We start from the raw sequence: 27,783 nt of genomic DNA, 5'->3' as shown, positions 1-27,783 counted from the left end.
TGGGTTGGCAGGTAGCAGCCAACTTTTAAGGTGCATACACTGCCACAGTGTATGCACCTTAAAAGTTGGCTGCTACCTGCCAACCCAATCTCGAAGAAGAAGAAGAAGAAGATTTTCTCCCACCAAATATGGTAGTGAGGAAGTCCAGTCGCGGGTAGTGGGAGAGGATGGAACTATGTGAAACTGGGCCGACATTCTGCTAATTTTGTCATCGATGAAACATCTGATCTCAATACATTTTTCAGTTCCCAAAACTAAAATATGTTACGAACACAGTGCACTACGTTTTATAGACTTGACGGTTTGTCAAAGTTTTTATTTATTTAAATTGCGTTCTTTAGAAGTAGTGCAAAGCGGAATGGAGTTTGTGCACACGCGCACTTCATTGAGGATGCATTCCGTAACGGAAATATACAAATACATGCTACAACACGCCAATAGGATCTCGATAGTTCGTGCTTTGCCTACCTCCTTGCGTGTTCTGCCCACTACGCTTCATTTGCTCCCACTGTAAACGACACAGATGAACTATCTTGGGTTAGTTATAAATGTCTTTGACACACCCCTCTTGCATAATAATGTACTTCCTGTAGTCAAGGTAAGCATGTGCGGCCAATTGTAAATCGTAAACAGAGAAAGCAGAGGTAGTGGTCACCCAGAAACGCTAATGTTTTACTACACTACTGAGTGTATATTAACCGCATGTTCCACCACGGCCAACAGCTTGATTATATGTTATTTGTTTTCTCTTTGCTAATGATGTTAGCGCGAGGAGGATTCCTGTCCAGATTCGCATGGAACGGTTGCCGAAGGTCACTTTCCCTGCTAGCTAACATTAAAATGTCAATATTTGTATAATGTCTGTAGGCAGCCATGTGTTATTCATTGTAAACTATCGTAATGTATTTGGACGGCGAAACTGGAAAGCTAGCGAATAAATAAATGTGACCAGCATTCTAATGTTTACGAATCTCGTGAAGATCGGTAGCCAATTGATGGTTGCAGTAATCCTTTTCCCACCGCAAACTAATCCTTCAGATTAGTACCCAGCCAGTGCCTTGCTGTGAATTTTCGACAGTTTGCTAGCTAACACTACAGATGAAGATAGCTAGCTGGCATCAGAATGGACACAAAATACAAACTGAGTCTCACCTGTTTAATTGTTCTATTATCACTGATAATAGGGATAATCTCTTCTGCACACGCTTTGACATGTTTAAGGTTATTGCTACAATATTTTCATTGATGGGATGGTGCATGTCTGTATCAATGCTTTAGCTAGCTAGTTAGCTAACTATTTACATTACTGACATAACGTTAGCTAGTTAACAACCTGTGTGTGTCCTTCTTTCAGGATGGGGAACTTCACATCCTTTGGCTCAAGTGGTCCGTCAAGCACAGCAGCGTGTGGCCAGTTTCTACAGGTAAGAATTCACATTTTCATCTCATATGATTCTGTGTGTATGTTAGTGACTTGGTCTCACATTGATTTTATTTTTCTCTTCAGGAGGTGGTGTCTCATAACTGCATTGTCATATTCTCCAAGACCACTTGTCCATATTGCAAAATGGCCAAGAATGTATTCAATGAAATTGGTGCTACATACAAGGTGATCGAGCTGGATGAACACAATGATGGAAGAAGACTACAAGAGGCCTTGGCTCAGATGACCGGTGCCAGAACGGTATGAAACAACCTCATGTTTATGTCATGACCAATTTGCATTCTGCAATCTATTTTGCCATGGTGTTTTACATTGCTATGTGCTAAATTACATATCACATTACATCTCGCATATGTCACCTTAGCTTTAGTATAACAGAGAATTCTCTGTAACCCTCAAAGTGAAAAGTAGGTTGTTGATTGAATACTGTTCATGTTTTACCCTAAATGTAATATGTATGCTACATACAGTGGGGGAAAAAAGTATTTAGTCAGCCACCAATTGTGCAAGTTCTCCCACTTAAAAAGATGAGAGAGGCCTGTAATTTTCATCATAGGTACACGTCAACTATGACAGACAAAATTAGAAAAAAAATTCCAGAAAATCACATTGTAGGATTTTTAATGAATTTATTGGCATATGATGGTGGAAAATAAGTATTTGGTCAATAACAAAAGTTTCTCAATACTTTGTTATATACCCTTTGTTGGCAATGACACAGGTCAAACGTTTTCTGTAAGTCTTCACAAGGTTTTCACACACTGTTGCTGGTATTTTGGCCCATTCCTCCATGCAGATCTCCTCTAGAGCAGTGATGTTTTGGGGCTGTCGCTGGGCAACACAGACTTTCAACTCCCTCCAAAGATTTTCTATGGGGTTGAGATCTGGAGACTGGCTAAGCCACTCCAGGACCTTGAAATGCTTCTTACGAAGCCACTCCTTCGTTGCCCGGGCGGTGTGTTTGGGATCATTGTCATGCTGAAAGACCCAGCCACGTTTCATCTTCAATGCCCTTGCTGATGGAAGGAGGGTTTCACTCAAAATCTCACGATACATGGCCCCATTCATTCTTTCCTTTACACGGATCAGTCGTCCTGGTCCCTTTGCAGAAAAACAGCCCCAAAGCATGATGTTTCCAACCCCATGCTTCACAGTAGGTATGGTGTTCTTTGGATGCAACTCAGCATTCTTTGTCCTCCAAACATGACGAGTTGAGTTTTTACCAAAAAGTTATATTTTGGTTTCATCTGACCATATGACATTCTCCCAATCCTCTTCTGGATCATCCAAATGCACTTCAGACGGGCCTGGACATGTACTGGCTTAAGCAGGGGGACACGTCTCGCACTGCAGGATTTGAGTCCCTGGCGGCGTAGTGTGTTACTGATGGTTGGCTTTGTTACTTTGGTCCCAGCTCTCAGCAGGTCATTCACTAGGTCCCCCCGTGTGGTTCTGGGATTTTTGCTCACCGTTCTTGTGATCATTTTGACCCCACGGGGTGAGATCTGCATGGAGCCCCAGATCGAGGGAGATTATCAGTGGTCTTGTATGTCTTCCATTTCCTAATAATTGCTCCCACAGTTGATTTCTTCAAACCAAGCTGCTTACCTGTTGCAGATTCAGTCTTCCCAGCCTGGTGCAGGTCTACAATTTTGTTTTTGGTGTCCTTTGACAGCTCTTTGGTCTTGGCCATTGTGAAGTTTGGAGTGTGACTGTTTGAGGTTGTGGACAGGTGTCTTTTATACTGATAACAAGTTCAAACAGGTGCCATTAATACAGGTAACAGTGGAGGACAGAGGAGCCTCTTAAAGAAGAAGTTACAGGTCTGTGAGAGCCAGAAATCTTGCTTGTTTGTAGGTGACCAAATACTTATTTTCCACCATAATTTGCAAATAAATTCATTAAAAATCCTACAATGGGATTTTCTGGATTTTTTTTTCTCAATTTGTCTGTCATAGTTGACGTGTACCTATGATGAAAATTACAGGCCTCTCTCATCTTTTTAAGTGGGAGAACTTGCACAATTGGTGGCTGACTAAATACTTTTTTGCCCCACTGTAGATGTACAGTATGTATCTGCTGATTCTACTGCTCCTTCTGACGTTTGACCTGACTGTATGTTGCTATCTCGTTGATGTTGATAGCAATAGTTTGTTCTTGTTACTGACTGATTGCGTTAACACAACTGGTACCAGACCAGTAGGGACATCGTTCTGATTATTATGAACACACACACAAACAGAATAGCTGAACTGAACTAGTTTACTGAGCACAATTTAGTGTAAGTTATTTTAATGGCATTACTTCGTTATTACCTGTGGTTTCAGGTGCCGAGGGTCTTCATCAATGGAAACTGCATTGGAGGAGGCTCTGACACAAAGGAGCTACACCAGAAGGGAAAGCTGCTGCCTCTGATAGAACAATGTGCCCCGTGCTGCATGAAAACTAACTCTGAAGGCTCGGGCAGTGGACAGTTTGAGTCCACCAAATGACTAACCGTTCTAATTCTCACTGTAATTCATCCTGTATTTATCTCATGTTTGCTCGACTTTGTGTGATACATTATGTTGTCTATTTACCAAGATGCACACATCGCCCTTCCTCTACATTCAGGGAATGTACAGTATTTTAAAGAATTAAACTCCAATCTTTTCAACAAGGGAGGACTGCACCTAATTATTTGCATGCCTGTGAAGTAAGAGGTACATTAACTGGTTTAACATGATACACTGGTTAAAATTAAGGTAGTGCTTTGTAATAAAAGCAGGAATGTGTTAGTTGTTACAATGTGTTATTTATTATTTTTTGCGAAGTAACACCGTTATATGGCAACATTTGAATTGCCCAATAGAATGACAATTATAGATAATATATACTAATACATGTGTAGGAAATAACTGTAGGCCTATGATGACAAATATCATGGGCCTCCTGTAGCTCAGTTGGTAGAGCATGGCGCTTGCAACGCCAGGGTGGTGGGTTCGATTCCCACGGGGGACCAGTATGAAAAATGTATGCACTCAATAACTGTAAGTCGCTCTGGATAAGAGCGTCTGCTAAATTACTAAAATGTTTTTAAAAAATATCCCTTGCAGACAGCCCCCCTTCTTCTACCCCATAGGCGATTTGCACATGATTTCTGTTGAAAGACCTGCCGGGAGATATTGCTTGTACGCAGCGGGTTGATTCATTTTACTAGCTAAGTAGCTAAGCTAGCCACTACAGATATAAGCTAGTCTGCTGCAAAAATACTGCAATAAAATTACTTGCCCTACAGTCGTTCTTGAATTAAAAAAAAAAAATCATAATGGCTGGAAGCGCAGGAGAATGGTGTCTTATGGAAAGTGATCCTGGGGTTTTCACAGAATTGATCAAAGGCTTTGGTGAGTGTGCTATACGATAGGTAGCTAGCATGCTACCAATACCTGCTAGCTAGATTGCCAACAAGCCCTAGCAGCAAAGTCTATGCGCTAACTAAGTAGCCTTGGCTACGCACATCCTTTGTGGCCATAGTGTTAGATTGCAGTGCAGCAAATTTCATAAACATAGCTAGCTAGCTATTTGTGAATCAGATTGAACACCATCTAGCTATCTGCTATAGCTAACGTGCTAGTTAGCTAGGGGCGTCATTTATTCCAGCGTGGTAGCTAACTAAGCATGATGAGATAGCATGTTAACATGACACTCGCTGGTTCCGTATCTGGGTTAACTAGCTGAGTACTGAAATTCCTTTAGAAGCTGACGAATCAATTTGACTGCATGCCTTTCCAATTGAATATTGTACACATTATGAAGGCCTAGCTAGTTAGATAAACTGGTCATAGTTGGTGCAATCCTCTGCGAATTCAAATGGCTAGAGTCTTGTCAACTGCATAGCTAACGGTAACTAGTTAAATTGCATAGGTAGTGTCCTGTCCACTATCCATCATAGTAACTAACCCAGATTTCTCATTTCTACTAACTCAGGTTGTAAAGGAGCTCAGGTGGAAGAAATATGGAGTATGGAACCAGAGAACTTTGAAAACCTGAAGTAAGCCATGCCCTAATCTCTTTGCTTCGAAACAGTTCACTTCACAAGTTCATAATACTAGGTTTCTCTTCCTTACTTCCAGACCAGTTCATGGGTTGATCTTCCTGTTCAAGTGGCAGCCAGGTGAGGCGCCAGCAGGATCTATCGTTCAGGATTCAAGGCTTGACAACATCTTCTTTGCCAAGCAGGTACATGGTTTGGTTAGACATCTTGGTCCTCTGTAGCTCAGCTGGTAGAGCACGGCGCTTGTAACGCCAAGGTAGTGGGTTCGATCCCCGGGACCACCCATACACAAAAATGTATGCACGAGTGACTGTAAGTCGCTTTGGATAAAAGCGTCTGCTAAATGGCTTATTATTATTATGATTATTATCTTTGACAGGAGAAAACTATGTATTCATTGTATGTATTGCAGAGCGTTTGCACATATTCAAAGTGTTTTCAGAAGTTGTTTTTCTTCCTGGCACTGATTCTGCTGATAGCTGCTATTTTGAAGAAGAGTCTACTTGCAGTAACTGATGTTTTTTTAAAAAGTTCAATGTATTGACTGTAAGTCACTCTGGTTAAGAGCGTCTGACAGGATCTCATATGTCTAATGTCTCTCTGTGTGTATTGTTTCAGGTGATAAATAACGCATGTGCTACCCAGGCCATTGTGAGTGTGCTGCTGAACTGCACTCACACTGATATGCTGCTGGGAGAGACACTCACAGAGTTCAGAGAATTCTCACTCAGCTTCGATGCTGCTGTAAGTTGTGCATGATTCTGGTTATTGATGTCATTTTATGCTAAGAGTAGGCAGCGTTTACTTTATGCAGGCTGTTCTTTATTGTCAGTCTGTGTTTTTGTCCTTGGGATGTGCATAACACCCACACATTGATGATATTCTCTTCTATAAAGATGAAAGGTCTGGCTCTCAGCAACTCTGAAGTTATTCGACAAGTTCACAACAGCTTTGCCAGGTGAGTTGACTCTTTTGATTTCAGAGAATGATAGTCTCACCGCAGACATCACTAGACAAATCGAAGGCTTAGCTGTATGCAGACAAACTGCCATTTTTGATTGTGTGTAGTTTTTCATAAGACCGAGTTCGAGATTGGGAGAAAAAAGGCTTTGATTTTAATACCATGTGAGTTGCTCTGCTAATGAGATATACAGTATCTCACAAAAGTGAGTACACCCCTCACATTTTTGTAAATATTTGAGTATATCTTTTCATGTGACAACACTGAAGAAATTACACTTTTCTACAATGTAAAGTAGTGAGTGTACAGCTTGTATAACAGTGTAAATTTGCTGTGCCCTCAAAATAACTCAACACACAGCCATTAATGTCTAAACCGCTGGCAACAAAAGTGAGTACACCCCTAAGTGAAAATGTCCAAATTGGGCCCAATTATCAATTTTCCCTCCCCGGTGTCATGTGACTCGTTAGTGTTACAAGGTCTCAGGTGTGAATGGGGAGCAGGTGTGTTAAATTTGGTGTCATCGCTCTCACACTCCCTCATACTGGTCACTGGAAGTTCAACATGGCACCTCATGGCAAAGAACTCTCTGAGGATCTGAACAAAAAGAATTGTTGCTCTACATAAAGATGGCCTGGGCTATAAAAAGATTGCCAAGACCCTGAAACTGAGCTGCAGCACGGTGGCCAAGACCATACAGCGATTTAACAGGACATGTTCCACTCAGAACAGGCCTCGCCATGGTCGACCAAAGAAGTTGAGTGCACGTGCTCAGCGTCATATCCAGAGGTTGTCTTTGGGAAATAGATGTATGAGTGCTGCCAGCATTGCTGCAGAGGTTGAAGGGGTGGGGGGTCAGCCTGTCAGTGCTCAGACCATACGCTGCACACTGCATCAAATTGGTCTGCATGGCTGTCGTCCCAGAAGGAAGCCTCTTCTAAAGATGATGCACAAGAAAGCCCGCAAACAGTTTGCTGAAGACAAGCAGACTAAGGACATGGATGACTGGAACCATGTCCTGTGGTCTGTTGAGACCAAGATAAACTTATTTGGTTCAGATGGTGTCAAGCGTGTGTGGCAGCAACCAGGTGAGGAGTACAAAGACAAGTGTGTCTTGCCTACAGTCAAGCATGGTGGTGGGAGTGTCATGGTCTGGGGCTGCATGAGTGCTGCCGGCACTGGGGAGCTACAGTTCATTGAGGGAACCATGAATGCCAACATGTACTGTGACATACTGAAGCAGAGCATGATCCCCTCCCTTCGGAGACTGGGCCGCAGGGCAGTATTCCAACATGATAACGACCCCAAACACACCTCCAAGACGACCACTGCCTTGCTAAATAAGCTGAGGGTAAAGGTGATGGACTGGCCAAGCATGTCTCCAGACCTAAACCCTATTGAGCATCTGTGGGGCATCCTCAAACAGAAGGTGGAGGAGTGCAAGGACTCTAACATCCACCAGCTCTGTGATGGAGTGGAAGAGGACTCCAGTGGCAACCTGTGAAGCTCTGGTGAACTCCATGCCGAAGAGGTTTAAGGCAGTGCTGGAAAATGATGGTGGCCACACAAAATATTGACACTTTGGGCCCAATTTGGACATTTTCACTTAGGGGTGTACTCACTTTTGTTGCCAGTGGTTTAGACATTAATGGCTGTGTGTTGTGTTATTTTGAGGGGACAGCAAATTTACACTGTTATACAAGCTGTACACTCACTACTTTACATTGTAGCAAAGTGTCATTTCTTCAGTGTTGTCACATGAAAATATCTACTCAAATATTTACAAAAATGTGAGGGGTGTACTCACTTTTGTGAGATACTGTAACTGTCAATTTCTTCTTTTTGCAATCTTATTTTATTGTTTCTTTATGTTTTCAGACAGCAGATGTTTGAGTTTGATGCCAAGTCTTCAGCGAAGGATGAGGAAGCATTCCACTTTGTGAGTTACGTCCCTGTCAACGGCAGGCTCTATGAGCTGGACGGACTACGTGAAGGGCCCATCGACCTCGGTATGCACATACCGGTCATATACACTGAGTATACAAAACATTAAGAACAACAGCTCCATTTGCATGGAGCTGACCCTGCAGATAGCACTACTGGGTGATCTGAAAAGTCATAGTCAATCGATCAATAATATAATAATACTTTTAGCAAACTAGAAATAATGAGAATAGAGAGGTTCAGAATTTTTGTAAAACATCACAGTACAGTTGAAAAATATATGGCAAATAGAAATCCAATATGGATGGCGTTAAGAGATAGATGGGAGGTGTTGAATGGAGCTGAAGGATGGGACTAATAACAACTAATAACAACAAGATAACTAGTGTAAGACATGCTGTGTCCATAATAAGTATATAGGTTATATATTGTGAGCTGTTGTGAAAGAGCACAGTTAGAAAGATATGGCGCATAGAAGCAATGATCAGAGGAAGTTCAGGAGTAAAAACAAACAAAATATAATTATTGACTGTGTCCATAAAATGTATATAGTATAAGCATGAAGTAGAGGCCTAAGCATTGTTGTTTACTCCAATTAGGGAAGGGATGGTGGGGTTGGAAAGTAATAAAGGGAAATATATATATTTTTAAAGGATATGTGTGTGTGTGTGTGTGTGTGTGTGTGTGTGTGTGTGTGTGTGTGTGTGTGTATATATATATATATATATATATATATATATATATATATATATATATATATATATATATATATATATATATATATATATATATTGTGATGTCACGAGAGGCTGTGTCCTGGAGGGACGTTACATCCCCTGAGGTGGCTGCAAACCCAGACAGCTATGGCTCCATCTGCTGGTATGGTCGGGAACTCCACCCCTCTATGGCCAATCTTCCCACGCAGCTGAAACAAATCAGGAGCTGATGAGCTGAAGGTTTGTTGAATGGAAGAGACACGGTCTCCAACCTGGGCTCTCTGGAGGACAAGAGTGCTGCACGTCCACTTCCATGAGGAATATAAGGATTTGGAGATACTTACCTTTGGGAAATACTCACCTTTGGATATATGCACCTGTGGAAATACGTGTGGGACATTTGGAAGGACGTTTTGCTGGGTTGGCCACTAGCTGCAACGTGGAATACAGTAAGACTGGGGAAAAGTTATTTGAGCGAGGAGAGTTATGATTTTGGATGTGGAAGAGACATCCCTGAACTGTTAACCCTTAAAGAGCCACCAGAGAACAGAATTGTGTTATACTTTCGTTAGTTTCCCAAGACCTTTAATAAAATCCTTGTTTTGGTTGAACCTGGTCTCCTTGCACTACTTGAGCAATCCCGCTGAAAGCTGTGTAGCCTCTCGTGACATCACAGATGGTGGAGAATACGGGCACGCTCAGCGTTAATAGTGCATGTCAGAGGAGGATACCGAAGGTTTGATCACCCAGTTTTCCAAGTTGGCCGTAGGCTCCCCGCTCGACTGAAATGGAGGACATATTGAAAGCCCTTGTTGCTGGCCAGCACGCCCAGATGCAAGCAAACGTGGCTCTCTTGGAGGAGCAAAAGAAAGCCAACCTTCTGAAGGCAGAGGAATTGCAGTTGCAGAGACAGAGGGTTGTCCAAAATACCCGCCCAATAAAGGCAAGTGACTTTATATCTAAGATGGGAGCTACCGATGACATTGAGGCATACCTGCATGCATTTGAGGCCACGGCCACTAGGGAAGCCTGGCCCAAGCAACAGTGGGTTGGTCTGTTAGCCCCCTTTCTAACCGGGGAATCGCTGAATGCTGTCCGGGACCTGGGCCTGACCAGGTTACTGACTATGATGCCCTGAAGGCTGAGATCCTCAGCAGATATGGACTCACAAAGTTTGGTATGGCCCAGCGCTTTCACAGCTGGACCTTCCAACCAGACCAACCTCCTCGGGCGCAGATGCATGAACTTGTCCGAATCGCAAGGAAATGGCTGGATCCGCAGAGGAATACAGCAGCGGCGGTGGTGGAGGCCGTTGTGGTGGATCGTTACCTACGCGCCCTGCCTTATGAGGCAAAACGGTTCATCAGTCAACAGGCCTTGACCACGGCTGATCTGACCGTGGAAGCTGTGGAAAAGTACCAGGCCACAGCGGAGATGCTGAATGCTTCCCGAAAAAGACCCCAGGAGTGCGGCCCCACCACAAATGGGAAGAACCCGTCCAAAGGACCCCAAGGTCTCGAACCCAGCCACGTCAGGACTTATCCCGGCTCCAGGGGGAGCCAGAAACCAGGCGGGTCCAAGAAGAGTACACCAGGAGGGGAAACTCGACAGTGTTACCGGTGTGGGGAGATGGGACATATCTCCTGGCAGTGTGGGAAACCAGCCGATGAACCTATGCCCACTGCGGAGTCCTCCAGCTCAGCACCCACACACCGTTTTGCCTCGCTCTTGGGAGTCGTAGATGGCGGCCCAGATCGACCCCCACCTGCCCGGTAACTGTGAATCACCATGATGTGGAGGCCTTACTGGATTCTGGTAGCCGGGCCACCCTGGTGCGTAAGGGATTTGGTGGGCCCAACGTGTCTGACCCCGGGGAAAGTCCTCCCAGTTTCCTGTGTCCATGGGGACACCAGAGAATACCCCATTACTGAACTTACAATGACCAGCACACGGGAACCATACACACGACGGCGGGGGGTGGTTGATTCCCTCCCCGTCCCTGTCCTAATTGGACGAGACTGCCCAGCCTTTTACCCACTCTGGAGAGAGTCTCAGGAGAGGATAACCCGAGTACCTCGGAAACGGAGAGGCAAGACTCATCCTGGGAAGGCTCCGGTGCAATCCTCCGAGTTACTCACTCCCGCCCGGGCTCGGATAGGGATGGCAGGTGCCCAGACCGACACAGAGACGGAGCTACAGAATCTGGACAAAGAACTGTCTGGTCTGAAGGGGACCGCTGAGAGGTATCGTTTGTTAAAGCAACAGTTAGACATGAAGACAGAAGAGTTAGATATCCTCCAGGCTAAACTCCAACAGAGCTCCTTCCCTAAGCAACAGGAGGAGCTGGAGATGCTGCGCAGGACCATCGAGAGTGTGAGGAGACCCTGCGCAGTAGTAAGGAGGTCCAGAAGAAGGCAGAGGAGAAGTACAAGGTGTTGGAGAACAAGATGAAGAATGCGGAGGCAGAGAGAGAGAAGGAACTGAAAGCTGCTCAACAGAAGCTAAACTCTGCTAAAACCAAGGCTGATGCGTTCAGTAAGAAACTCAAGGAGAGACCCCAGAGACCGGCACTGTACAACACAGCACCAACTCACCGGATGGAGTGGAAACAGCCGAGGGCTGGCAAGCACCACGGCAATGCGGGACGGCCTCTCCCGGCGTGATGCCTTCTTCGCTGCCTTTACCCCGACGAGGACGTCGGTCCCGAGGAGGGGGATGTGTGATGTCACGAGAGGCTGTGTCCTGGAGGGACGTTACATCCCCTGAGGTGGCTGCAAACCCAGACAGCTATGGCTCCATCTGCTGGTATGGTCGGGAACTCCACCCCTCTATGGCCAATCTTCCCACGCAGCTGAAACAAATCAGGAGCTGATGAGCTGAAGGTTTGTTGAAGGGAAGAGACACGGTCTCCAACCTGGGCTCTCTGGAGGACAAGAGTGCTGCACGTCCACTTCCATGAGGAATATAAGGATTTGGAGATACTTACCTTTGGGAAATACTCACCTTTGGATATATGCACCTGTGGAAATACGTGTGGGACATTTGGAAGGACGTTTTGCTGGGTTGGCCACTAGCTGCAACGTGGAATACAGTAAGACTGGGGAAAAGTTATTTGAGCGAGGGAGAGTTATGATTTTGGATGTGGAAGAGACATCCCTGAACTGTTAACCCTTAAAGAGCCACCAGAGAACAGAATTGTGTTATACTTTCGTTAGTTTCCCAAGACCTTTAATAAAATCCTTGTTTTGGTTGAACCTGGTCTCCTTGCACTACTTGAGCAATCCCGCTGAAAGCTGTGTAGCCTCTCGTGACATCACAATATATATATATACAGTGCCCTCCACTATTATTGGCACCCCTGTTTAAGATGTGGTCGAGGACTTCCAAAAATTCTCATTTTTTTAAACAACATAGAACCCAAATGCAAAAAAATAGAAAAATCCAACCTTTTATTTAAGTACATTACTTTGGTGGTAAAAAAAAAAATCACACATTTAGAAAAAAAATAACTTGAAATCATGTGTCCCACAATTATTGGCACCCTTAACAATTCCGCTGAAATTTTTAATTGATTTTAAAAAAATATATATTTTCTGTAGTTGCTAAAGTTGGTCAGGGTATCTAGGAACTTTTAATTAGTAATTCATGACTTCCTGTTTCCCTGGGGTATAAATATGACGTGACACAGAGGCCTAATTCTCTTACCCATTTGTCAACATGGCAAAGACAAGAGAACACACCATTCAAGTAAGGCAGATTTGTGTCGACCTTCATAAGTCAGGCAATGGCTACAAGAAAATAGCCACTCGCCTTAACTTGCCCGGATCTACAGTCAGAGGAATCATTAAGAAGTTTAAAACAACTGGAACAGTGACAAACAAGGCTGGAAGAGGTCCCAAGTTTATCTTGCCACAACGCACAGTGAAGAGGATGGTAACAGAAGTAAAAAAAAGTCCTAAGCTCACTGTCACAGAATTGCATCAAAGAGTGGCATCTTGGGGTCACAAAGTCTCCAAAACAACAATCAGACGCTCTCTACATGCCAACAAGCTGTTTGGGAGGCATGCAAGGAAAAAGCCTTTTCTCACGAACACTCACAAACGTAAACGTCTGGAGTTTGCTAAGCGGCACTGGGACTTCAACTGGGATCGTGTGCTTTGGTCAGATGAGACTAAGATTGAGCTTTTTGGCAACAAACACTCTAAGTGGGTCTGGTGTAAAACAAAAGATGAGTATGCCGAAAAGCACCTCATGCCCACCGTGAAGTATGGTGGAGGATCTGTGATGCTGTGGGCCTGTTTCTCTTCCAAAGGCCCTGGGAACCTTGTTAGGGTGCATGGCATTATGAACGCTTTGAACTACCAGGACATTTTAAATAAAAACCTGATGGCCTCTGCCAGAAAGCTGAAGATGGGTCGTCATTGGGTCTTTCAGCAGGATAATGATCCAAAACATGTGGCAAAATCTACACAAAAATGGTTCAGCAGTCACAAACTCAAGGTCCTCCCATGGCCATCTCAGTCCCCAGACCTCAACCCAATCGAAAACCTGTGGGGCGAGCTAAAGAGGAGAGTGCATAAGAGAGGACCCAGGACACTGGATGATCTAGAAAGATTGTACAAAGAAGAATGGTCAAAGATCCCTCTCTCTGTGTTCTCCAATCTTGTGAAATGTTATAGGAGGAGATTAAGTGCTGTCTTGTTGGCAAAAGGGGTTGTACAAAGTATTAACATCAGGGGTGCCAATAATTGTGGGACACATGATTTGAATTTTTTTTTTTCTAAATGTGTGATTTTTTATTTTTTACACCAAAGTAATGTACTTAAATAAAAGGTTGGATTTTTCTCTTTTTTTTTGCATTTGGGTTCTATGTTGTTTAAAAAAAAAAGGAGAATTTTTGGAAGTCCTCGACCACATCTTAAACAGGGGTGCCAATAATTGTGGAGGGCACTGTATATACACACACACACAGTGGGGAGAACAAGTATTTGATACACTGCTGATTTTGCAGGTTTTCCTACTTACAAAGCATGTAGAGGTCTGTCATTTTTATCATAGGTACACATCAACTGTGAGAGACTGAATCTAAAACAAAAATCCAGAAAATGACATTGTATGATTTTTAAGTAATTAATTTGCATTTTATTGCATGACATAAGTATTTGATCACCTACCAACCAGTAAGAATTCCGGCTCTCACAGACCTGTTAGTTTTTCTTTAACATTTACGTCATTTAGCAGACGCTCTTATCCAGAGCGACTTACAAATTAAGAAGCCTTCCTGTTCTCCACTCATTACCTGTATTAACTGCACCTGTTTGAACTCGTTACCTGTATAAAAGACACCTGTCCACACACTCAATCAAACAGACTCCAACCTCTCCACAATGGCGAAGACCAGAGAGCTGTGTAAGGACATCAGAGATAAAATTGTAGACCTGCACAAGGCTGGGATGGGCTACAGGACAATAGGCAAGCAGCTTGGTGAGAAGGCAACAACTGTTGGCGCAATTATTAGAAAATGGAAGAAGTTAAAGATGACGGTCAATCACTCTCGGTCTGGGGCTACATGCAAGATCTCACCTCTTGGGGCATCAATGATCATGAGGAAGGTGAGGGATCAGCCCAAAACTACACGGCAGGACCTGGTCAATGACCTGAAGAGAGCTGGGACCACAGTCTCAAAGAAAACCATTAGTAACACACTACGCCGTCATGGATTAAAATCCTGCAGCGCACGCAAGGTCCCCCTGCTCAAGCCAGCGCATGTCCAGGCCCATCTGAAGTTTGCCAATGTCCATCTGGATGATCCAGAGGAGGAATGGGAGAAGGTCATGTGGTCTGATGAGACAAAAATAGAGCTTTTTGGTCTAAACTCCACTCGCCGTGTTTGGAGGAAGAAGAAGGATGAGTACAACCCCAAGAACACCATCCCAACCGTGAAGCATGGAGGTGGAAACATCATTCTTTGGGGATGCTTTTCTGCAAAGGGGACAGGACGACTGCACCGTATTGAGGGGAGGATGGATGGGGTCATGTATCGCGAGATCTTGGCCAACAACCTCCTTCCCTCAGTAAGCGCATTGAAGATTGGTCGTGGCTGGGTCTTCCAGCATGACAACGACCCGAAACACACAGCCAGGGCAACTAAGGAGTGGCTCCGTAAGAAGCATCTCAAGGTCCTGGAGTGGCCTAGCCAGTCTCCAGACCCGAACCCAATAGAAAATCTTTGGAGGGAGCTGAAAGTCTGTATTGCCCAGCGACAGCCCCGAAACCTGAAGGATCTGGAGAAGGTCTGTATGGAGAAGTGGGCCAAAATCCCTGCTGCAGTGTGTGCAAACCTGGTCAAGACCTACAGGAAACGTATGATCTCTGTAATTGCAAACAAAGGTTTCTGTACCAAATATTAAGTTCTGCTTTTCTGATGTATCAAATACTTATGTCATGCAATAAAATGCAAATTAATTACTTAAAAATCATACAATGTGATTTTCTGGATTTTTGTTTTAGATTCCGTCTCTCACAGTTGAAGTGTACCTATGATAAAAATTACAGACCTCTACATGCTTTGTAAGTAGGAAAACCTGCAAAGTCGGCAGTGTATCAAATACTTGTTCTCCCCACTGTAGTGCTATGAAAAAGTATTTGCCCCTTTACTTTTCTCTACTTTTGCATATTTGTGATACTGAATGTTATCAGATCTTCAACCAAAACCTAATATTAGATAAAGGGAACATAAGCGAACAAATAACACAACAATTACATATTTATTTCATAAACAAAGTTATGCAACACCCAATTCCCCTGTGTGAAAAAGTAATTGCCCCCTTACACTCAATAACTGGTTGTGCCACCTTTAGCTGCAATGACATCTCAATTAGGATTAGGTCTGGACTTTGACTAGACCATTTCAAAACTTCCAATTTGTTGCTATTAAGCAATTTTCATGTAGACTTGATTGTGTGTTTTGGATCATTGTCTTGCTGCATGACCCAGCTGCGCTTCAGCTCACAGACGGATGGTCTGACATTCTCCTGTAGAATTCTCTGATACAGAGCAGAATTAATGGTTCCTTCTAATAAGGCAAGTCGTCCAGGTCCTGAGGCAGGCAACTCCATATGACTGTGGGAAAGTAGGATACATGCTTGTATGTCTATAGTCACTGCTCTACCATGAAATCTATATATCTTTAATAACGTTATTTACTGTTTCACCCCCTCTTGTTTTGTGTTTCAGGTGTATGCAACCAGGACGATTGGATCAACGCAGTTCGGCCAGTGATTGAGAAAAGAATACAGAAGTAAATATTTTTGATCCATTACATTTTGACCACAGTTGATTAGTGCGTCATATTGATGCTGTTTGTGTTTATGCTAGCTCTTGCATCTTCCGTCACGCTTATCAGGTACAGTGAGGGAGAGATCCGCTTCAACCTGATGGCCATCGTGTCGGACAGGAAGATGATTTACGAGAGGAAGATAGCGGAGCTGCAGATTCAGCTTGCAGAGGTACTGTAAGTGGTGTCACTGTTACCCATGATTTCCCTGGGGCAGCCCTCAGACCAGGACTTTTCAATTACCAGACCTCCCGGGCCATGGATAGACTTCAACCCATGTCACTGTCATTTATCAAGTCCTTTAAAATTGCTGCTAATGATGAAAGAAATATGTAGTCTACCTGCGGTAAGTAACGTTGGTCTCATCCCAGCGTTTCCATTAGCTGGTAATTGCCGGCTTTTGGCAGATAAAAATAAATAAATAACAAGAAAATTTAAACATTACCGTCCGGCAGAAAATATCCTGATAAAAATAAAATCCTCTATAAATCACATGAAATTGACCATTTTGCTAGATTAATCCCCCTAAAATAGAATTTACAGACATTTCCAGGAGTGTTAAGATTAAGGGAGTTTTCCTTTTCTTCCTCTAATCTAATGCCTGGTCGAGCAGCTATCTTAAAAATGATAACTGTACAAATCAAGCTAACTAGCTACTGTATCAAGGATGGAGGCACAGACATTTGGAAAGATAAATTGACACTGAAACAGAGGATATTGACAAGTGGGCACTCCTAAAAAGCATGACCCTACATGTGGTGGCATTCAAATGGGTTTGTATTTGATATGGCCGGTAAATCTCACATCTGTCCTGCAAAATCTGATTGGACATTTGACTGAATGGAAATGCTGTCTCACCCTCATTTCCCCCCCCCCCAGGAAGAGCCAATGGACACAGACCAGAGCAGCACCCTCCTCAGCTCCATCCAATCAGAAATTGCCAAGTATCAGCTGCTGATCGACGAGGAGAATCAGAAACTCAAACGATACAAGGTGTGTTCACTGACCATGGGTCTATAGCTGATAAATATAATGGTATGGGTATTTAGCTGTCTTAAATATAATTATTTTTACTACGTTTATAGATCGAAAACATTCGACGAAAGCATAACTACCTACCCTTCATCATGGAACTACTGAAGACACTGGCAGAATACCAGCAGTTGATACCATTGGTGGAAAAGGTGAGGTCTCTTTAGCCGATGCAGAAACTTGAATTTTGTGTGTATAATTTTGTTGTATGATGATAATTGAAGGTTCTCTACAAGGTACATGCAATATATGGCAAACTTTTGAGTCTTTTGAACTGTTTTGATGTATAGTGTTATACAACATATCCACTAGAGGGTGATATTTACCTCTCACAGACAGCTGCTCACTGGCACTAACAAATGTATGTCTTCTCCACAGGCAAAGGAGAAGCAGAGTGCCAGAAAAGTCCAGGAAGCCAAGTGAACACACGGTCACTAGTGCTGAGCGATTAACCAACATTTTGTTTTTGGGGGGGGGGGTTATTAAACAACTAATTGACCAACTTCTTTTGTGAGCCCAACGCGCTGTTTCTCTAGAGAGAAATTAAATAATTCAAGACAGAAATCATGTCAAGAACTATGTGGGATGCTGGTGGGGAGATAGATAACACAACGATGAGAGGGATAGACAGTTGGTGAAAGTATGCCTGATCTACTTTGAAGAACTAGTCAAAGGATTTCATCAGTCAGCTCTGCAGCATAGGCTACTTAGGCAGGCTAGCTAAATAGGATGACTAAAGACAGTACAGTATGGGGAGCACCTAAATAACGTTACGTCTGGCTGGCAGACTGCTACTTCCTGAGTAGAGATGAAATTATGACTTTAAGGAATAATAGTCATCAAATAAAAACGTAATATACACAACTGAAATATTGTATTATTTCATAATAATTTCTTATTTTTCTATTGATGTCGACCTGACAAAGACAATGGAATATTTTCAATGTTTTGGCAATTGAATCCTCACTAGTTCTGGCTTTGGAATTTCCATCAAAAAGCTATTTCATAATTCATTTAATGTTTAAAAAAAATAAACGAGAACAGTGATTATTTTTTAATAATTGAACCGAAACCGAACCGACCTTAAAAAGCACTAATCGCTCAGCACTAGCACTCACAATCATCACTCGTCGTATTCATGGGCCATGGACCCCCCTCCCCACCATTGTACCACAGACACAAGCACACAGGCAGTGAGACAGACAATAACTGTGTTGACTCCCACCCACCTCTACCCCTAAGCTGTAATGTATGCCTGGAAAGATATGTTTAAATGAACCTGTCTTATTTTCATAATAAAATGTGCTGTAGTTTGGTTGTTAATTGCATTCTGTCATAGTGTAGGCCCACATGGTCAAGTGTGTGTACGCAAGTAAGTTTGCAGGTTTAATAGTATTCAACTCCCATCATTATTAGTGCCCATCAATACTCATTAACGTCACAGATCATATCATGTTGTATCTCATGGTGTATGATCCACAAATTCCCTGATGTTGCTGGTCTAATCAGCAAGTTAGTGTTTTTTTTCCATCATGAATCTTGTTCTGGAGGCAGCTCTGCAGTGCTCACTAGCTGGCACAGTCATAAAATCTGATTTTAAACCTAACCTTAACCACACTCCTAACCATGACCTTAAATTAAGACCAAAAAGCTAATTCTTGAGTTCATGAATTTTTATATTATAGCCAATTTTAACTTTGCAGCTTGTCTATCTAAGGGGAAATCACTCAGACATAACTCATGACAATAAATGTCATCCTGTGTCTAATCATTAAGAGCCGCCTACGATGTCACAAATATACAGGCAACTCTGTTTTTCATGTACAGTGGCTTGCGAAAGTATTCACCCCCTTGGCATTTTTCCTATTTTGTTGCCTTACAACCTGGAATTAAAATTGATTTTTTGGGGGTTGTATTATTTCATTTACACAACATGTCTACCACTTTGAAGATGCAACATATTTTTTATTGTGAAACAAACAAGAAATAAGACAGAAAGAACAACTTGAGCGTGCATAACTGGTTTGCGCCAGACATAGCGTTTTCCTTGATGGCCAAAAAGCTCAATTTTAGTCATCTGACCAGAGTACCTTCTTCCATATGTTTGGGGAGTCTCCCACATGCCTTTTGGCGAACACCAAATGTGTACTTATTTTTTCTTTAAGCAATGGCTTTTTTTCTGGCTACTCTTCCGTAAAGCCCAGCTCTGTGGCTTAAAGTGGTCCTATGGACAGATACACCAATCTCTACTGTGGAACTTTGCAGCTCCTTCAGGGTTATCTTTGGTCTCTGTTGCCTCTGATTAATGCCCTCCTTGCCTGGTATGTGAGTTTTGGTGGGTGGCCCTCTCTTGGTGGGTTTGTTGTGGTGCCATATTCTTTCCATTTTTTTATAATGGATTTAATGGTGCTCCATGGGATGTTCAAAGTTTCTGATATTTTTTTATAACCCAACCCTGATCTGTTCTCCACAACTTTGTCCCTGACCTGTTTGGAGAGCTCCTTGGTCTTCATGGTGCCGCTTGCTTGGTGGTGCCCCTTGCTTAGTAGTGTTGCAGACTCTGGGGCCTTTCAGAACAGGTGTATATACACTGAGATCATGTGACAGATCATGTGACACTTAGATTGCACACAGTTGGTCTTTATTTAACTAATAATGTGACTTCTGAAGGTAATTGGTTGCACCAGATCTTATTTAGGGGCTTCATAGCAAAGGGAGTGAATTCATATGCACGCACCACTTTTCCGTTATTTATTTGTTAGAATTTTTTGAAACAAGTAATTTTTTTTATTTTACTTCACCAATTTGGACTATTTTGTTTATGTCAATTACATGAAATCCAAATAAAAATCCATTTAATTTAGAGGTTGTAATGCAACAAAATAGGAAAAACGCCAAGGGGGATGAATACTTTTGCAAGGCACTGTATCAATAATTGATTGTACACAAGCAAAAGTGTCACATCCAACTGTCTTTAGATAAGTGCCACTCAGTCTTAAATAAGCATACCTCACCAGGTTAAAATTATTTAGATCAGCACATTAGTCATGTTTCACCTTACAGACCTTTGCTGAACCTCTTAGCTGGCGCAGTGAGTTTTGACCACGTGACATTAGGTTGACACAATGACGCAGAGTTGGCTAGCTGTAGTCAGCCATGTCCACAACACTGGCAGACCATAGCAAACCGCATCAAACAGTCATTTCCTCCTTTTACCTTCTGCAGATTGTGCCTCGCACGCAGGCGTAGGGCCATGACTTGCAGACAGTCAGAGACGCACACAGACGCTGTCCTTCACTGATAACCAGGTTCTGTGATGAAATTTGTAACTTGGTTTTAGTATGCTTGATCTGTAGCCTACATTTACATTTTAGTCATTTAGCAGACACTCTTATCCAGAGCGACTTACAGTTAGTGAGTGCATACATTTAAAAAAGAAATGTTCATACTGGCCCCCTGTGGGAATTGAACCCACAACCCTGGCGTTGCAAATGCCATGCTCTACCAACTGAGCTACATCCCTGCCAGCCATTCCCTCCCCTACCCTGGACGACACTGGGCCAATTGTGCACCGCCCCATGGGTCTCCCGGTCGCGGCAGGCTACGACAGAGCCTGGATTGGAACCAGGATCTCTAGTGGCACAGCTAGCACTGCGATGCCTTAGACCACTGCACCACTCTGCATCTTTAATGTACACTAAAGCGCTGCCAATGAACATGCATTTATGTATAAGGAATTATCAGTTTTTATGCAATAGATAAGATTAGAAAATGTATTTGTTTTCCTTTTAGTTGGGTGCTGTAGATTCTGTTCTCAAGTTGCCACCCTATATTTAGCAAAAAAATGAAATCTGGACCTTTTGAGTGCTGTAAGAAACTTGGGAGTCCATTTCAAGCATGAAACCTCTTCAATCTTACGGCTCCTTGTGTACTAATAGTTGAGAAATGATGTGTTTGAGGCTTTACTCATGCCTTTCTCGGTTTGAATTGACTGTTCTTAGGCTGACGTTTACAACTTACCCTCTTCTATGTGTATCCTTTCTGTGTATACAAGAACCTAAGCACTCCTTGGAGCAGAATCTGCTGTTTGCAGGCCTGGCCAGTTCCACTGTAGGAGCATATAAAACAGGTTTCGCACCCAAAAGAATAGAAGAAACACTTACTCTGTGTAGTACACCTTCCTGAAAATAGGGCACGTGCATGTGTCAAGAATAGATAGTGTATGTTTGGAATAAATTCCAAATGTGCTTTAAGATGTTATTTTAAGGTTTTAAGTGCTTTGTCACTGACATCTCTGCACAGTTAGGAACATACGTTGTAGTACTCTGTTGTCCTGATATGGGTGAGGTCTTATATGGCTTAAGCACAAACTCAGGGAGAAAGACATTAAAGGATATATGTTTTCTGATTCTTGTGGTGGTCTATTAGTATCCACCACGATAGTTCTAGCACAGTTTTGACTGGACGTTTAGTGGGGAAAAAACCTGCCCTTTTGCAAAACTATTAGCCTGTTGCTAAGAAACATATTCAGTTGTTTCTGGTCTGTTTGGACTAATGTATTAGCTGGATGTCTTATTACGTCTGCATGTTAGGAGTGTATGGAGTTATTTTTGGGCTGTTTGGGTTGAGATGTGTTAGGAGAGAAATGGTCCTATATTAGGCCTGTGAAATATCAACACAAGCCATGGGTCCTAGTACTACAGGCCAGCTGTCAGAGAGGAGAGGTGTCTGGCTGTCTGCTCAGTGTCAGCTTTTACTATGAGCTCATGCACATCCTTACTAACAGCGCTTTGTCATGTCAGGAAAGTGACACAAAGTCTGCACATTCTCAGCGGTACAGAGATACAGTACATTACGTCAGTCATGATGTTCTCGTTTGCATGTGGACCACAGAACAATTCTTACTGGAACCTCTTATTGATATGAGCCCATCCTGCTGCGTGAACACACTGTTCCAATGGAAGCAGAATTACGTGTTGTGCAGACGTTATTTTACTGGTAGAGTACAGTAGATTGATTTCATCCAGGAGTTGTGAGGAAAGAGTTGATCTGATGCAGGTATTTATATCTTTGACGTTTGAGTTTGTTGAGTAAATATTTGTCCTGGAAAGGGGAAGACTGGGGAGACCTCATATGTAATCTCTTTACACCAAAACATTCCCTTCCTCAGCTGCCTCAAGGTAGGCCTACTACTGGGAAATTGTAAGGTATAACGTATAGTTTATCATGTCATGGACAGTCATTCGCTGTCATATTGAAATTATGGTTTGTTATTTCAGTTGGATCTGTGATCTTTTTATCATTAATACCACTGTGTTAAAACCGTCAGGGCCCAGTAACTGGAAAGTACATTGTTTCTGAATTCAACATAATTTTATTTGACTTCACATTTGACATGTATGTATCTAACAAAAGATAAATAATGAAAAACAATAGTGTTGCAGTCCAGCTGCCACCATACCTTTACCTCTGTCATTAGTTTTATTTACAGCAAGTTCACCCATAATGAACTGTACTCATTGGAATGGTTAAAGCCATTTCCGCTACAATGTTTAGTGTAAACATCTCTATGCATTGCAAAACATTCACCTCCATTCACCTCTCCAGCAAAACAGTTGCCAATGTAAACCTATACGACTGGTCCCAGAAAGTGCTTGCGCGCATCATATGCACTCAATTGCAAATAGTTAGTAGCCAGTTATTTACCGGTACTGGTGTTTGGTGAAATTGACTGAAGTGCATTCAAACACAACCAGATAAGCAGTTCCATTTTGAGCCAATATCAAAATGACTTTACATCTGATCTGCATAATGATGTGCACAAAGGTCCTGGTGTTGTTTTGTCTCACTCTGCAAAACCAAGGATGCACAGTTGAATAAAACATTTTCAAGTGTAAAAGCAAAGCTATTTACAGTTAGTTATTCGCTGTACTTCCTACACTACAGTACTGTTTATAAATAGTGAACTACAGCATTGCCATTGACCACATGGCTCAAATGTGAAATGGTTTTACATTCCATGTAACTACATGGTGTCAGTGCAACTTCATGTAATGCGTGACTCCATAGCCAATTATTGCGAGTGGTAATCTTAAGACTTGAGATATTTCCCCTCTCCCCTGGCGACGGCACACAGTTCCTTGTAGAGCTCAGAGTGGATGAAGCGAGGGTACGAGTTGTTCTCCATCAGGTTAAACACCTTCTTCTGGGCAGACAGGAAACACGTCAGGCTGGGCAGACGCAGGCTCTGGACGATAGCATCCTTCGTCTGGTAGTCCAGGTTGATCTGCAGCCAAACATAGAGACAAGAACCCCAATAAGTCTTTGCACAATCAGAATAATCACACATTGGCATTAGATAGATGTGATTTGGAAATAAGAAACAACTAACAGTAGTGAAAGGTAATCTCACCTCTTTAGGAGCATCACACTGGATGAACTCTTCATAGATGCTTCTGGCCATCAACGACAGTTTCCCTAGAGACGTGATGGTCCTGAACTCCTCACAGGCCATCCAGAACTCTATATTCTCCTCACAGAACTCTGACTTCAGGAATATCCGAAATGCTGCCTTTCCATCTGCAGGAGAGAAGGAGGTAGGAATGAGGGAGAGAGAACAGAGAGGGAATGTCAAAGCAATTCTCAAGCAGTGGAAGAAGCCTTCAAGCTGAGTTGAGGTCAAGGGTCAAATATCAACCAATCAGAGGTGCAGTTTAGATCCAACTGTACTTTACTTAAAGTTTACTCACTTCATTCGTATAGATTGTTACCCTATGACCTTAGTGCTCGTTTCATACAATAATGCTGCTATCATGTGAGCTGTAACACACAGTGGGTGTCACTTACATTTGTGACTCAGGAGTTTGTCAAGTGACTGTGCCCATTGGTTGACTTCCTCCACTGTTGGCCTGAGGAAGGAGAGTAATATTAGAGCAACATGTACAAGAAGCATACTGTAGTAGTAGTAGTAAATACTGCTTATAGTGATACATATTAAGTTGGATCATTATTAGGATATAGAGCCTTATGATACTCCTTATTTTACATCCATAATAGTACATGATTCAGATCCCTGAGCCTCACCTGTAAGATCTTCCTGCCATGCATTTTGAAGAAGAAGATGAAGAGGTGATCTTCAAGAGATAGCGTATCCTTGTCCTCCAGTTTCTCTTCCTGAAAAATATAATAATTTATATTAGGATAATGTGACTGCTATCATTGCTGAACAATGTCATAACAACCAGCTGTAATAACACAAACATTAATCATTAAATAACTTACTTGATTCCTTTTTTATCAATAAAGAAATCTGATGCCTTCATACAGTCTGTACATGCCATGTCCCTTTCTGATACAACACACTCTCTCATGATTCTGTGGTAAAACACTGAATATAGCCCTGACTATAGCAGTCAAATTAATCTACCTCCCTCTAGAGCAGTCAGAGCACTTTATAGTTCCTCTCTGATATCGTCATGCTAGAAAGGTGGGCCTAGAGTAACAGATCTGTAACATGATTGGCCCACTCTATGTAAACAGTTGACTAGCCCATCCGCTGATGGTAAGCGCCTGAGGGAGTAAAGGCAGTGCTAGGGAATGTAATTGGCTGTGTAGTGTAAATGTTAACACTACTGAGAGTGCTTGTGCTTCCATTTTTAACTCAGGGTGAGGCGGTGAGCCAATGATGTAGAGGCACACCAAGTCCCTCCAAAACCAAAATAAAGTTTAGAGGACTGAAGAGCATAGGATTGGTCAGAGGGTGAGTTTGAAACCTTGTTTTGTCAACATGAACATTTGTTTATCATGGGGCCTTCAACCCTTTTCTGAGTTGGGGTCTTTCCTATCCACTCAAAAATTCTCCAAGTCTCAGGATAAAAGTTACAGCAACATCAAAGGAAATGACTGTAATACACTTCATTCAATTAAAAACGTATTTCACTCCTAAGCACAAGCCTCAAATCCCCCCACCCCCCACCCATTAGCTGTTGTAGAGACAAACATATATTTGATGAACTAAACCAATCTTATCTAATCAAGCAGTGTGAGATGTCATAAGAAAAGAATGCATGGAAAGTATGATCATGTGGAGGACTGAACATGACGCAATATCCGCTTCACAACACAAAGGATAGGCCCTAATGTAAGATGCATTCTGACTGGAATGCCATCGCCCATCAAACACGTTTTCTTACATTCCTGTTTCTTAATCACTAAGATACACTCTGTGAATAGAGTCTCGGTTGTAAAGAATAGTAACATGGGAAGAAGGGGTTGGAAATAAATTGCTTGATATTGTACTGCACTGTTTAGGGAGCTAGAAAGTAAGCATTTCGCTGCACCTTTTATTCCTGCTGTAGACCGTGTATGTGACTAATACAATTTGATTTTGGCATTGACAGTGCTTCTCAGTTAGAAATGAGCTAACCTGCAATTAACTTAGTAACTGCCTTCGTTAGATTGATATGAAAGAGGAGGGACATTACCGGATGCAACAATGTGCCAGTTAATGCAGTTAACCACTATCTGGAAATATTTGGAGGGTCACTGGTCAGGTTTTGAGGGTTAACCACTTTGTTTTCTGTGGAGATGACCCTTTCACCTCTAAACTATTTTATCTTTGCTCTCCCCCTCTCCTCTCTCTCCCTCTCTTTCTTTCTCTCTCTCTCTCTCTCTCTCTCTCTCTCTCTCTCTCTCTCTCTCTCTCTCTCTCTCTCTCTCTCTCTCTCTCTCGCACACACTCTCTCTCTCTCTCTCTCGCACACACTCTTGCACTCTCTCTTCTACCTTCCTGAATATATGGGAAAGAAATGGAATTTGCTGTCTTCATATGAACGATAATGCAGTTGTATTTGTCCAACTGACTCAGAGTGATAAGTCAACTATCAGCGTAGCGCTCCAACCTGAATGACTGGTTCTTGTCCTGCCAGCATGGTAATATAATAGCACACTCATCACCTGGCTTCGCTCTAGCTTTGCATCTTTCCACACTTTCATTTATTTTACTATGTCGGTATGTATTTGAAGCTGTCAGAAGCTGTCTGGGTTCATGCAAATGCATGGTGGATATGATTTGAATATGTTTGTCCTTAGCCAGAAAGTACAGCGTACCGCAATTACAGTACTGTATGTCACTGTGGCACTGCAGAACATTTGCATAAATAAGGGATTTTTTTTTAAATGTTCCGTAAACACAAAGTGGTATCTTTTACATCAGTGTCATTTAATTACTGCTCAACATCATAATCATGGGATTACAAGTAGGCAGAATTCCTCATATGAGAGTACAAGCGTTTGGATCTTGCCATGGTGCATTCGGAAAGTATTCAAATCCCTTGACTTTTTCCACATTTTGTTACGTTACAGCACACAATACCCCGTAATGACTAAGCGAAAACAGATTTTAAGAAATGTGTACAAATTTATAAAAAATAAAGAAAAGCTTTATTTACTGTCTCGGAACTCTACGGACAATTTGCTATGAGACTCGAAATTGAGCTCAGGTGCATCCTGTTTCCATTGATCATCCTTGAGATGTTTCTACAACTTGATTGGAGTCCACTTGTGGTAAATTAAATCGATTGGACATGATTTGGAAAGGCACACATCTGTCTATATAAGGTCCCACAGTTGACAGCATGCATGTCAGAGCAAAAACCAAGCCATGAGGTCGAAGGAATTGTCCGTAGAGCTCCGAGACAGGATTGTGTCGAGGCACAGATCTGGGGACGGGTACCAAAACATTTCTGCAGCCTTGAAGGTCCCCAAGAACACAGTGGTCTCCATCATTCTTAAATGGAAGAAGTTTGGAACCACCAAGACTCTTCCTAGAGCTGGCCGCCCGGCCAAACTGAGCAATCGGGGGAGAAGGGCCTTGGTCAGGGAGGTGACCAAGAACCTGATGGTCACTCTGACAGAGCTCCAGAGTTCCTCTGTGGAGATGGGAGAACCTTCTAGAAGGACAACCATCTATGCAGCACTCCACCAATCAGGCCTTTATGGTAGAGTGGCCAGACGGAAGCCACTCCTCAGTAAAAGGCACATGACAGCCCACTTGGAGTTTGCCAAAAGGCACCTAAATGACTCTCAGACCATGAGAAGCAAGATTCTCTGGTCTGATTGAACACTTTGGCCTGAATGCCAAGCGTCACGTCTGGAGGAAACCTGGCACCATTCCTACGGTGTAGCATGGTGGTGGCATCATCATGCTGTAGGGATGTTTTTCAAACTATGAAATAGCACATATGGAATCATGTAGTAACCAAAAAAGTGTTAAACAAATCAAAATATATTTTATATTTGATATTCTTCAAAGAAGCC

General features: G+C 42.6%; 3 protein-coding genes across 8 annotated transcripts; 2 read left to right on the top strand and 1 right to left on the bottom strand.

The window, feature by feature from the left end:
- Positions 1-435: 435 nt before the first annotated feature.
- Positions 436-4,103, top strand: glrx2 (glutaredoxin 2). Of its 6 annotated transcripts, XM_041838614.1 has the most exons (5): positions 629-644; positions 767-812; positions 1,355-1,424; positions 1,508-1,684; positions 3,772-4,103. In XM_041838614.1, exons 3-5 carry the CDS (start codon positions 1,356-1,358, stop codon positions 3,934-3,936), a joined length of 411 nt encoding a protein of 136 aa, XP_041694548.1. In that variant the 5' UTR covers positions 629-644; positions 767-812; position 1,355; the 3' UTR covers positions 3,937-4,103. The 6 variants fall into 6 exon arrangements, with proteins under 6 accessions (XP_041694547.1, XP_041694549.1, XP_041694550.1 ...); XM_041838613.1 differs by lacking the exons at positions 629-644; positions 767-812 and adding an exon at positions 436-537; XM_041838615.2 differs by lacking the exons at positions 629-644; positions 767-812 and adding an exon at positions 535-598.
- Positions 4,104-4,577: 474 nt separating this feature from the next.
- Positions 4,578-18,789, top strand: LOC121533930 (ubiquitin carboxyl-terminal hydrolase isozyme L5). The gene is made up of 11 exons (XM_041840293.2): positions 4,578-4,827; positions 5,411-5,474; positions 5,557-5,662; positions 6,096-6,221; positions 6,374-6,435; positions 8,317-8,447; positions 16,335-16,398; positions 16,504-16,606; positions 17,314-17,427; positions 17,520-17,618; positions 17,845-18,789. Exons 1-11 carry the CDS (start codon positions 4,752-4,754, stop codon positions 17,887-17,889), a joined length of 990 nt encoding a protein of 329 aa, XP_041696227.1. The 5' UTR covers positions 4,578-4,751; the 3' UTR covers positions 17,890-18,789.
- Positions 18,790-22,696: 3,907 nt separating this feature from the next.
- Positions 22,697-24,864, bottom strand: LOC121532825 (regulator of G-protein signaling 21-like). Its single transcript, XM_041838617.1, has 5 exons — positions 24,748-24,864; positions 24,550-24,639; positions 24,313-24,374; positions 23,879-24,045; positions 22,697-23,752 (listed from the first exon to the last, which is right to left on the bottom strand). The coding sequence occupies exons 1-5, from the start codon at positions 24,834-24,836 to the stop codon at positions 23,558-23,560; spliced, it is 603 nt and encodes a 200-aa protein (XP_041694551.1). The 5' UTR covers positions 24,837-24,864; the 3' UTR covers positions 22,697-23,557.
- Positions 24,865-27,783: the final 2,919 nt, after the last annotated feature.

This window comes from Coregonus clupeaformis, chromosome 20 (assembly GCF_020615455.1).
Source record: "Coregonus clupeaformis isolate EN_2021a chromosome 20, ASM2061545v1, whole genome shotgun sequence".
Taxonomy (NCBI): Eukaryota; Metazoa; Chordata; class Actinopteri; order Salmoniformes; family Salmonidae; genus Coregonus; species Coregonus clupeaformis.
Note: the sequence above shows the minus strand (reverse complement) of the source record. Positions and strands in the feature narration are given on the sequence as shown.

Excerpts from the sequence above, each read along its gene's own strand:
- LOC121533930 (XM_041840293.2), top strand. The coding sequence starts at position 4,752 with ATGGCTGGAAGCGCAGGAGAATGGTGTCTTATGGAAAGTGATCCTGGG. Across the intron at positions 4,828-5,410 it reads AGAATTGATCAAAGGCTTTG|GTTGTAAAGGAGCTCAGGTG; the intron begins GTGAGTGTGCTA and ends CTACTAACTCAG. Across the intron at positions 8,448-16,334 it reads TGAAGGGCCCATCGACCTCG|GTGTATGCAACCAGGACGAT; the intron begins GTATGCACATAC and ends TTTGTGTTTCAG.
- glrx2 (XM_041838611.1), top strand. The coding sequence starts at position 703 with ATGTTCCACCACGGCCAACAGCTTGATTATATGTTATTTGTTTTCTCT. Across the intron at positions 1,425-1,507 it reads CGTGTGGCCAGTTTCTACAG|GAGGTGGTGTCTCATAACTG; the intron begins GTAAGAATTCAC and ends TTTTCTCTTCAG. Across the intron at positions 1,685-3,771 it reads AGATGACCGGTGCCAGAACG|GTGCCGAGGGTCTTCATCAA; the intron begins GTATGAAACAAC and ends CTGTGGTTTCAG.
- LOC121532825 (XM_041838617.1), bottom strand. The coding sequence starts at position 24,836 with ATGAGAGAGTGTGTTGTATCAGAAAGGGACATGGCATGTACAGACTGT. Across the intron at positions 24,640-24,747 it reads ATTGATAAAAAAGGAATCAA|GAAGAGAAACTGGAGGACAA; the intron begins GTAAGTTATTTA and ends TATATTTTTCAG. Across the intron at positions 23,753-23,878 it reads AGTGTGATGCTCCTAAAGAG|ATCAACCTGGACTACCAGAC; the intron begins GTGAGATTACCT and ends GTTTGGCTGCAG.